An 11,558-nucleotide genomic window follows, 5' to 3' on the forward strand; every position below is an offset into this window, starting at 1 on the left:
ACACCCCACAAGGCCTTGACACAGCCAATCAGACCCCACACCTCACCAGGCCCAAACAGAGCCAATCAGACAGTGTGCACAAACCTGAGGCCCTCACCTATGTGCACAGACCTGAGGCCCTCACCTGTGAACACAAACCTGAGGCCCTCACCTGTGAGCAGAATCCTGAGGCCCTCACCTGTGAGCACAAACCTGAGGCCCTCACCTGTGACACAAACTTGAGGCCCTCACCTGTGTGCACAAACCTGAGGCCCTCACCTGTGTGCACAAACATGTGCTTGACGTAGTTCTGCTTGGCGGTGAAGGTCTTGCTGCAGAGCGTGCACTCGTACGGCTTCTTCTCTCCCTGTTGCCCGGCCACCCCCCCGGCACCCCCGGGCTGGCCACCCCCTCCCCCCGGGAACGGGGACAACCCCGGCGGGCCGTGGGTGGGGGGCGCGGGGGGGACGCTGACAAACTGCCCCCCCGCTCCCCCGCTGGAGCCCATGGACTGGGGCAGGCTGAAGAGGAAAGGCTTGGAGGCGCTGGAGGATTGAGCGGCGAAGATGGCTGGCACGTAGGCGTTGCCGGCGGTGCCAATGACCTGGCTGTTGCTGGTGAGCGTGAGTGGCAGCCGCAGACCGCCCGCGGGGCTCTCGCACGCCTGCCGCAGGTACAGCTGGGCCGAGGGCATCGTTGCCCCTGGCGACTGCGGGATCAGCGTTTCCACGGGGCTGGCGCCGGACGCCATCGACCCTGACCCGAGAGCGCCGTCCGACTCGTGGAGCGTCCGCTCCGGCGACGAATCGCTGACCTCGATGCGCGCCATGGAGAGGGAGGAGGGAGGGCCGTGGTGGGTGGGGGAGGGGCGTCCCGGGTCTGACGAGGCCTCCTCCCGGCCCCCGAACAGGAAGTGATGTTGCTGGTGGGCATGCTCGGCGGAGTCCGGCTCGGTGCCCACCGAGGAGCTGACACCCGAGTCGAAGCTCTCGCCCTTGGGCTCGCTCTCGGAGCCCTCGTCCCCACCACCCAGGCCGCCGCCACCTGATGACGAGTAGGACATATAGCTGCCGTAGTCGTCCTCCGACTCCTGCTTAATGTGCAGCCCTGTAGGGGGAGATGGAGGGAGGGAGGGAAAGAGAGAGGGGAATAGAGAGGGAGAGAGAAGGGGGGACATAAAGAGAGAGAGAGGGGAAGAGAGAGAGAGAGAGGAGGGGAGGGAGGGAGAGAGGGGAATAGAGAGGGAGAGGGGGGGGCAAAAAGAAAGAGAGGAGAGGGGGAGGGAGGGGAAATAAAGAGGAGGAGAGAGAAAGACAGAGAGAGAGAGAGAGCGAATGAAAGACAGATGTCAGCATGGGTTATCATGAAAGATGAGTCTCACTCGCCTTAGCTTTGGCCTCTCTGACACATCGGGACGTCTACAGCATACAGCTGGGCTCCCGCAGGAGGCTGTCTGGGGCCCATCGTGTTCGTTGGGACCCTTCGTATGGCACCACCTACCCCTGCCCCACACACCCCTGCCCCGACCCCCCGGTCACTCACCCCCCGGGTGCAGCCTGACGGGTCGCGGCTGCTTGCGGCAGTGGCCGGAGCTCTCGGGCGTGGTGCTGAGGTAACGCTCCACCGCCTGCTGCGACCTCTCGTGGATGCGCGCGATCCAGGCGGGCTCCTGGCCCTGGGTGCCCGCTCCCACGCCGCCCACGCCGCCTCCGCCCGCGTGCAGGTAGCCCTGGTGGTGCCCGCCGCCGTCCTTGCCGTTCTGGACGCTCAGGCCGGAGTAGAGCGAGGTGTAGACGCGCTCCAGGCTGTGCTGCTGCTGCGCCGCCATCATGTAGCCGCTCTCCGCGTCGCTGCTGGGGCCCGACGTGCCCGACTCGGGCGTGCCGCGCGGCGTGGTCTCCTGGCACGAGTCGCCGCCGTGCCCCGTGGAGCCCGAGGTCGCCCCGAAGCCGCCCGGCGTGCCGGCCATGATGCGCGTGCACTCGTCGATGACGCGCTTGATCTGCAGGATGCTGGCCGCCGTGAGGATCTGCAGCGCCTCGGACTGGGCCACGCGCAGGACGCCGCTGTACATGAAGTCGATGAGCTTCTGCACAGACTGGACCGACACCACCGCCGGGATCTCGATGTCACTGTAGCCCAGAAGCAGCTTGTCCTGAGGGGGAAGGACACATGTTCATAATCCTATACATTGACATATACTGTACACTAACATATACACACAGTGTACCTATGCCACCATCACCCAAAAGCAGCTTGTCCTGAGAGGGAAAGAAACATTAATAATCCTATACCATATCCATATACTGTATACACACACAGTGTATATGACACTGTATGTCACCAGGAGCAGCTTGACTTGAAAGGGGGAGAGAGCACATATACATATGTATATATTGAGAGATAAACATAATATACACATATACGTAATATTGTGGTAAAAAATATAAGAAAAGGTGCCATCTCTAACTACAATTGGGGATGGAAAACGTTACTAGCAGCAAAGTTCCAGCAGCAATTCTAAAGTTCTCTGGGGCGAGGTCCCATCTTATACTGGGTCATCACACACAGTTACATTGTTTCTAGACGAAACCATCACATAGAGACATATGACAACACCTAGGCACTAGGGACCTAGGGAGGGAATGTTGGAAATGAACGTTCTAAAGAATATCTGAGTTCATTGAATTCAACCAAAGACATAATTAAATCCCTCAATCCGACTACTTCTATCTGTGTGTATGTGTTTGTTCATGTGTGTGTATGTGTGTGTGTGTGTGTGCGCGTGTGTTTGTGTGTGTGTGTATGGGTTTGTGGCTGTGCATGTCGGTTTCTCAACCATCTCTTATTCAAAATAGAATTGTAGAACCTTGAATTGTTGCAGAATGGAAACTTATGTTAGAATGTTCAAAATCCACATCACAATGGATAATAACTCATGCTGTAATTCAACCCAAGGATGAAGCACAATACCCCATAGGCATCCATTCAGTCATTGCTGCTATTGGAGGCTGCATCACATGACATTAATTATACAGTATGTCAGCACTACTCTCTGCAGAAACATAGGCAATGCATATGACATAGTCACTTGTCTGCTTCAGACACTGCCCTCACTATACTAACAACGGATGTAGCATGATTTTTAATAGAGAGCTGTTCATAGAGAGAGGTGTACAGGGGTGTACACCAGTCATCATTAAACCTGCACTTGCCCATCTTGGCTCGCGTTGGACACTCTGAAACACTTTCTTCGTCCGTTTCAATGACAGGCCTACAGGGAAAACACTGCCCCTAAATGTGTGATGCCTGTGCTATAGGCACAAGCTACTTTTTACTGTCTTGTTAGACAGGGACGTGCGCTGGTTAAATAACGTTGGCATGGAAATCAGTTTCTCGCATATCTTTCTTTCATTCCACCCAGATGAAATGTAATGCCGCCCAGATGAAATTTAATGGCACTTTGAAAATTAGTGAAATGTAATACATTTTAAGACCTTCAAAAAATTATATTTTATTTAAGACTTTTTAATACTTTTCAAGGATCTGCGGAGACCCTGGTGTGTGTGTGTGTGTGTCTCCCTCTGTCTCTCTGTCTCTCTCTCTCTCTCTGTGTGTGTGTGTGTGTGTGTGTCTGTGTCTAAAATATGTTTGTGTGTGTGTGAAAATGTGTGTGTGTCTCTGTCTGCGCATTTGTGTGTGTGTATGTCTGTCTCTCTCTCTCTCTCTCTCTCTCTCTCTCTGTATGTGTGTGTATGTGTGTGTGTGTGTGTGTCCCACCTGGAAGAAGGGGCTGCCTGCGGCCAGGACGCAGCGGTGTGCGCGGAGCATGCTGCCATGGATGCGGACGGTGACGTCACAGAAGTGCCCCCGCTGGCGCTGCTCGTTGAGGGTTTCCAGCACGGACGAGCTGAAGTTGTGCAGGTTGACGCTGTGCACGCGCTCGCCGCTCATCACTCGACTCGCTCAGAGACAGGACACCGGGGGGAGGATCTGATGGGGTCACAACACACAGCATTCATAACGCTCTAGCTTATATCGTAATATACTGCAGATGTTCATATCCATGTAGCTTATATCATAATATACAGTGGACATTCATATCGATGTAGCTTATATCATAATATACAGTGGACATTCATAACGATGTAGCTGATATCGTAATATACAGCGGATGACGTTCATAACGATGTAGCTTATATCATAATATACAGCAGACGTTCATAACCACGTAGTTTATATCGTAATATACAGCAGACGTTCATAACTATGTAGTTTATATCGTAATATACAGCAGACATTCATACTGTAATCATGTAGCTTATATCGTAATATACAGCAGACGTTCATAACAATGTAACTTATATCGTAATATACTGTACAGCAGACGTTCATAATGATGCGGCAACATCGCAACATACAGGCGACATTCATAACAATGCAGCAACATCGCAACATATAGCGGACATTCACAACGATGCAGAAACATCGCAAAACGCCAGCGACCCGGGTTCAATTCCCGCCCCATGGTCCTTTCCGGATCTTCATTGTCATAGTTCTCTTGCAGACTGAATCAGATTGTCCTCCAGGATTTCCATATATTTTGCTGAATTAATTTTACTTTTACCTTTACAAGCCTTTGCTGTGGAAAAAGTCCACTTCCGAATCCAATTAACTTTAACACTTAGCTATTTACAAATTAGCACTCTGGCACAAGGCGTCCAAAGGAGACATGACAGGAGGAGTCCAGACAGGAGATCTCTGAAGACTGCTGATCTTCATTGCAGTGACAGTACAGCCCAAATAATGTCCAGACCAACAGGCAACAGGCAATAGGGAGAAGGTGAGATGCCATCAGCTGGCACCCCCTGATGAGATATTCCTGTGGATGGCTGCGGCCTATCTTTTATACCCCTTGGCCCTCAAAGTCCCCCTTCTCGCACCATCCCCAAAAACACGTCGAGCAGGATCAAGTATCTTGGCGGGAACCTCCTTGCTACCAAGCCTAAAAATGTATGCAAAACTGTGTAACCTTGGGTTTTTCTGATTCTCTCCAGTTTGGTGTAAGGAGGGTTTTCTTATCTTGTTTACTTCATAACAGGCAGTGTCCACCTGGCATTTGTCCTTGCTCTGTCCCCACCAGCTGATGTAATCACCTCTCCCTTGACCATCTAATGAGAAGATGGCTTCTCCTGGTATCTATACGGTGCTCTCCCACACCCCACTCCTCTGACTGTTGGTCTGGTCTGCTCAAATCATGTAATAACCTTGAAACACTTGCAGTAAATGCAGTAATATTACAACTTATCAAAAAAAAAAAAAAAAAAACACCTTCCAGGGCCTGCTATCGAGAAGTATCCCCACAGCATGATGTTACCACCACCATGCTTCCAAATAGAAATGGTGCGTTTTTGGTGATGTGCGGTGTTTGGTGTCAGCCAAAAATAGCACTTAGTCTGTTAGCCAAAAACCTCAATTTTGGTCTGATCAGACCAACGAGTCCTCTTCCAGTTGTGTCCTTGGAGTCTCCCACATGTCTTTGGGCGAACTTTAGTCGAGATTTAATAAGAGCTTTGCCACTCATCCATAGAGCTTTGACTGGTGAAGAACTCTGGGAAAAAGTTGCTGTATGCATAGTTTGTCCCATCTCAGCTGCTGAAGCTTTTAACTTCTTCAGAGTTGTCATAGGTGCCTTGGTGGCCTCCCCCACCAGTATTCCTCTTGAGTGGTCACTCAGGTTTGTGATGACGGCCTTATTCCTTACATTCCTTAAATATGAATTTCACTGAGCTCCAGGGGATGCTCAATTCAATTTAAGTGAATTAGTCACAGAGCATATGTAGTGAAATGCTTTGTCCACTGACTTTTTTTTGGTATACATCCCCTCACTTATGCTTTTCAGTAACCTTTTCTTTGAGTTGTTTGGAGTGTTCTTTTGTCTTCATGGTGGAATTATAGCCAGAAATACTGATTGACCAGTGACTGGACCTTCCAGGTATCTTTATATTTGTATACTTTACACACCCACTGCACTAAGGTGACTATTAGCACCAACTGGCTGGATCCCTGTTGATTTGGGTCAGTTGCTTTATTTATATATTGAACAATTAAGCAATCGCTTATATTGCATTATGGATTTGTTATTTAATTAACACTACTTTGTACAAATTCATTTTGGCATTACAGAGGGTTTTGGGTAATGTCAATTTTTGCAAAAAAAAAAAAAAAGGCCAAATTAAACTGACAAAGATTCCATTTATTAAAGCACCAAAAGGGGAAATGTCCAAGGGGGGAAATCCTTTTTATAGTCACGGTACTGTACAGTATATGCCACATCCCAACATTATACTTTCATATAAGCGGAGCAACATCACAATGTTACACTTTCATGTAGACGCAGCACCACAATCCTTTCACGACAACAGAATGTCTGGTATTGCACTATGCAACTTTGTTGTTGCCACCAGTTATTAGCTTACAACAAGTTGGGTAACCACTAGCGCTGAAAGGGTGCCCAACGCTGACAATCCTCTATATGTCTTGCACATACAGCAGAATTGATAATAAAGCTGGCGTTTACTTTCAATTCCTTCATTGGGTTACTTTAAAGGAAGTGCTCCTTTTTAAAGTGTTGCTGATCAGCAACCACCTACTGTAGCGTCTCACTTGGTTTGTCTCTATAGAATTCTGGCGGATGGTCTGCCACAGCACAGCTGTAGTTTTGCTACAGAGTGTTTCTTTCTCTATTTCTGTATGAGTCATGTATTTCAATTTCATATTCAAATGAATGTAAATGAAATACTCTAATACATATGAAGGACACATGAGCCTGTCAGTCCCACTAAATGTTAGGCTGGGTAAACCCAACCTGATCTGCTGGCGATTTGGATTTCGCCCAGCAGCTCAGGCTGGAAACCTGCACATCTCCTGCTTCCTGTCCATGTTTGCTGGGTCACAAGTCACAAACCAGCTTATCCAAAAGGCGCACCCGGATCGTTGGTCTGATTGGTTGAAGGACTATCCAAATGCGTACAGAGTCATTTGAACTATGCCCATTGATCACGCCTCTTGTGCAGTAGAAATAAAGCATAGACTCCCTAGACTAATGTTCAATCTGAAAAGATTGAGCTTAGTATGGTGATAGCCAGACTAACTAACTGTCCCACTAACAAACGGAGTAGTTTTGTGTGGTGCATTTGGTTACCTTGCGCCACCCTGACAGTAGAAGAACAGCGCAACATTGCAAATAATATCACCAACAAAGTTAGCATGTCAGCTATGGTCTGTGATTGTCACTAGTTTAAATACCACTTGTTAGATGGTTAGTTCAGGACACCATTGTGGTTTGAATTTGTGTGTGTTCGTGTGTGTGTGTGTGTGTGTGTGTGTGTGTGTGAGAGAGTGGGTGCGAGTGTAGGTATGCCTCAAAGATTTTACATAGCAACTGGCAACTTCTTTGAATATGCTGCTGAAACATAATTTGGCTTTTAAATCAGCTTGCTAGTGAACCACCATTCAGCCAAAACGAAACACCTATTTCCATCATTCCAGAGTGATGAGGACTGAAGTCTGGAGGCCGCAGCCGTGCCAGCCAGTACTGAGCTTGTGGCGATCCAGCTAGGGGTACAGGGAGTATGTTGTGATGGAGTCACTGGTGATGGTGACTGTGGTGATGGTGTCCGTGGTGATGGTGTCAGGTGTAGGGGATGATGGTGTCAGTGGTGATGGCGTCCGTGGTGATGGTGTCAGGTGTAGGGGATGATGGTGTCAGTGGTGATGGTGTCCGTGGTGATGGTGACCGTGGTGATGGTGTCTGTGGTAATGTCAGGCATAGGGATGATGTAACTGTGGTGATGGTGTCTGTGGTGATGGTGTTCGTGGTGATGGTGTCTGTGGTGATGGTGTCCGTGGTGATGGTGTTCGTGGTGATAGGAGTCAGTGGTGATGGTGTCCATGGTGATGGTGTTCGCGGTGATGGGAGTCAGTGGTGATGGTATTCATAGTGATGGTGTCAATGGTAGAGGATGATGGTATGAGTGTGGTAGTGGAAAAAAATTTTCAAATATCACAAAATATTGAGATAATTTTCTGGGCCATTAAGTGATCAATCATAACTCATCAAACCCATCACCAATGAATATAAAGAATATTCCTGAGTGACAGGTCAACTAGAGGCTTTAGCAACAGAGACAGTTTTGCATTTAACATTACAGTACACATATTAGTGCTGTTCCCACTATCAGCAAGTCCATCCACTTAATAATCAAGTCCATTTGATACAGTTTACCAAGGACCTGCATGTTTAAATGTTCTAAAACATTTTTACAAGTATGACTGATACTGAAGCAAGAAGTAGTACAACAGTAAAACTTGAAGTCATACATACAACAGTGGTATTTGAACAGAAAGCCTTCCACCAAAAAGTAATTCTTTCACAATTCCTACATTCGCCACAGGGTGGCATCAGGGAGCCATACAAATGTAGGTCAACCCGTTACAAGGAGTCAATTCAGGTCAATTTAGGGCCTGGGTGACGCAGTTCTCTCACTGTAAACTCAGAACCAAACACAAGCAGTTTGCTTCTGGGATTCTGACTTTAACACAGCTTATTGCTTTCTGTTTTAGCACAGCCAAGGAAGATTGCAATGCTTGAGTAACCAGAAAACATCAGCTTCACAGTTCTGAGGTAGCCAACATCCAACATCAATAATGACTGAATTTATAATCAATGACAGAGAAAAACAAACATGGACTGAAGAGAGAGGGGTGGGGGGTGGTAGAGAGAGAGAGAGAGAGAGACAGATGAGAGAGAGGGAGAGAGAGAAAAGAAAGGGAAAAAGAGGGAGAAAGAAGTAGATTGAAAGAGAAAGACAGGGAGAAAGTGAAAAAGAGAAAGAGAGGGAGGAAGAGAGAGAAAAGAGAGAGTGGGAGAAACAGAGAGAAAAAGAGGGAGAGAGATAAAACATGAGAGAGGGAGGGAGAGAGAGAAAAGGAGAGAGAAAAAGGGAGAGCGAGGAAAAAAGAAAGAGAGAGAGAGAGAGAGATAGAGAGAGAGAGCTAGAGAGAGAGAGAAGGGGGGCCTTCTCAGCCTCATCTACAGTATGTGCTCCTACAGAGCAGTGTAAAAATTTGCATTTAAAGTTCAAACGTTTCACTCTGTCACTCATTCACAAAATGCTTCATTACAAACAATATGACACTATAAAATAACTGCTAATCTCTACAACACTACAATATACTGTAACCGTACAGCATATTACACATGATAAGCTTGCAGTCCTTCCCTCTTTCAAATCTAAACAAAACAATGTACAGACACTAAGTTGCTATTTTTGTTGTTGCTGTTGCTGTTGTTTGTGTCTCTCTGTGGAAAATCCAGGGTCTAAGATCCTCTGTCTTTGGTCTAAAGAGTAGTGACCCTAAATTAATTTCATCAGTGAAGGATGTTTTGGTCTCACAGGAGATTGTGGGAAATTTGGTGATGGCCTTTGTAATCCGCCTTGCATTAGACTGGTCTATAAACAAGCTTAAGACCTATCTTACCCCATAGACCAGTCTAAACTACTTTAGTGAAACCGGCCCCTGGTGTAGAGGAGATGATAGTTGTTCCATCTACCAAACTAAATGGCATAACTCAAGGTAGGAATGCGGGGGTGGGGGTGTTACTCCTTTGGTTTGAATCATGGATTTTACATTGAATAGTGGGAGAAAATAATTTCTGGCTGAAAATATCTGTAAAAAAAAGGAAAAACAATAAATAAATACTGATAACTCAAAATCTCTTCTGCGGTGCCATTTATATCACCGAGTACAGCCCATCAAGATAAAGAGGACCCCTTCTCTGACCTCGAGAAAGACATCGTCCACTATCAGACCCAAGGGCGAGGTGCGATCTGCGGAGATCTAAATTCTAAGGCAGGGCGTGGGCTTGTCAGCGCACAAGGTGATAATTTCATTACAGGAGATAACATCCAGTTCATCCAAAGAACTAGAACGAGAACGGGCCCATAAATGCACTCAGAAAGGAACTGCTGCGGCTCTGCCGAAACCTGGGTCTGTGCCCTGTCGATGGTAAGCCACAGTGGTACTCAGTTGGTCGGTATATCTATAGCTCAACTCTAGGCCAGTAGTACTGTGAATTATGCCATAACAAATGGCAGATATAAACATATAACCAATTTTGACATTTTGAGAGCCTTCACAGTCAAGGCACTGACATCACTATCTGGTCACAGTGAACAAACAGTCTAGAGGAACAGAACAGAGACCCCCCATCATGGACAGAAACAAAGCATGTAAAAATGTACAAATCAAATCCAGCAATATTTGGGGTAAACACAGCTCAGAGAATTATCAAAGGTCGGTAGCTGAGTACCCAATACCCATAACACACCTCTGTGGAAAGACAAGTCAACCGACTACATTCCGTAACTAAGAAATAGCCTCTTAGACTGTAGTCTGTCATTTCACAACTTTCTTTGCATTTGCCATTTTACCATCCCATAATAAATCACTTTATTGATGATCCTCATCCACTTGTCAAGCAATATTCAAATGCATTAGAATTAAATCATAATTACTGACTACATTGAACATTGTGTGTGTGTGTGTGTGTGTGTGTGTGTGTGTGTGTGTGTGTGTGTGTGTGTGTGTATGTGTGTGAACTAAAGCCCTGCATACAAATGTATCATCTGGGAACAGAGGAAAACACCCAACAATGCATGTACGGCAGAACTAGGCCAGTGCCCTGTAATTATCAATATTCAAAAAAGAGCACTCAAATTCTGGCAACACATAAAAATGGCCGACCCCTATTCACTCCACTACTTGGCACCGGAGAACCAGGAGCAGGATACGGAAAGGAGTCAATTGACTCAACTTGTCCTGAAACTGTGTGATTTAACACCGAGGACAATGTTACAATATCCAGCAAAAATGTTACAATTACAATTACAATATCCAGCAAAAATTAGACGTGACAAAATGACAAAAACTGCTGAGAGGAAAATAACATCATCTATCGGAAAGAAGTCTCCAAGACTCAACCCAAATTGCAATGGCATTTGTCCCTAAAACATGAATATTCAGTAATTTCCTGTGTATTAGCAGCATTGTGCGTAAGCAAACAAACCATATTAATACCATACTAAATACCGCCACAAATTAACCTCATAGCTGAAGACATTTTGCAAAATCAAATGTGTAAGCTGCAGCTGCAGTTGGGAAATTACGGTACAACAGGTTCATATCTGAGCACAGTCATTGACCCACAACTCAGGAAAACCTTGACAATGTAAGATGAACCACATATCTGAGTGCATGTGTGTGTGTACAAAAGTGTATCCAATACATTCATCTCTACGTGTTCCATGAGCCTCGCCATTCAGAAAAAGGCGGACACAGGAGGCACACCTGGCTGCCCAGACAAGGGAGGCTGTGCCCGCACTGCAGCTTGGGAGGTCATGGACAGAGATCTGCACTCCCTAACAGAATGCACGAGAGATATGAGGAATTCATTTTCTTTCAGCAAATTCCTTTCGATCCTCCCCGAGTTTCTGGCCTACAGTATATGAGCGAAA

General features: G+C 46.7%; 1 protein-coding gene across 1 annotated transcript in view; it reads right to left on the bottom strand.

Moving 5' to 3' along the window:
- zbtb20 (zinc finger and BTB domain containing 20) overlaps positions 1-11,558 on the bottom strand; it is a 64,153-nt gene that overhangs the window by 22,975 nt on the left and 29,620 nt on the right. The window contains exons 5-7 of the mRNA XM_062537159.1: positions 3,760-3,972; positions 1,522-2,134; positions 259-1,086 (exon numbers count right to left, since the gene is read on the bottom strand). Coding sequence (XP_062393143.1) covers positions 259-1,086; positions 1,522-2,134; positions 3,760-3,933 — 1,615 coding nt within the window. The 5' untranslated portion in view covers positions 3,934-3,972. The remainder of the gene's footprint in view (positions 1-258; positions 1,087-1,521; positions 2,135-3,759; positions 3,973-11,558) is intronic.

This window comes from Sardina pilchardus, chromosome 5 (genome assembly GCF_963854185.1).
Source record: "Sardina pilchardus chromosome 5, fSarPil1.1, whole genome shotgun sequence".
Classification (NCBI taxonomy): Eukaryota; Metazoa; Chordata; class Actinopteri; order Clupeiformes; family Clupeidae; genus Sardina; species Sardina pilchardus.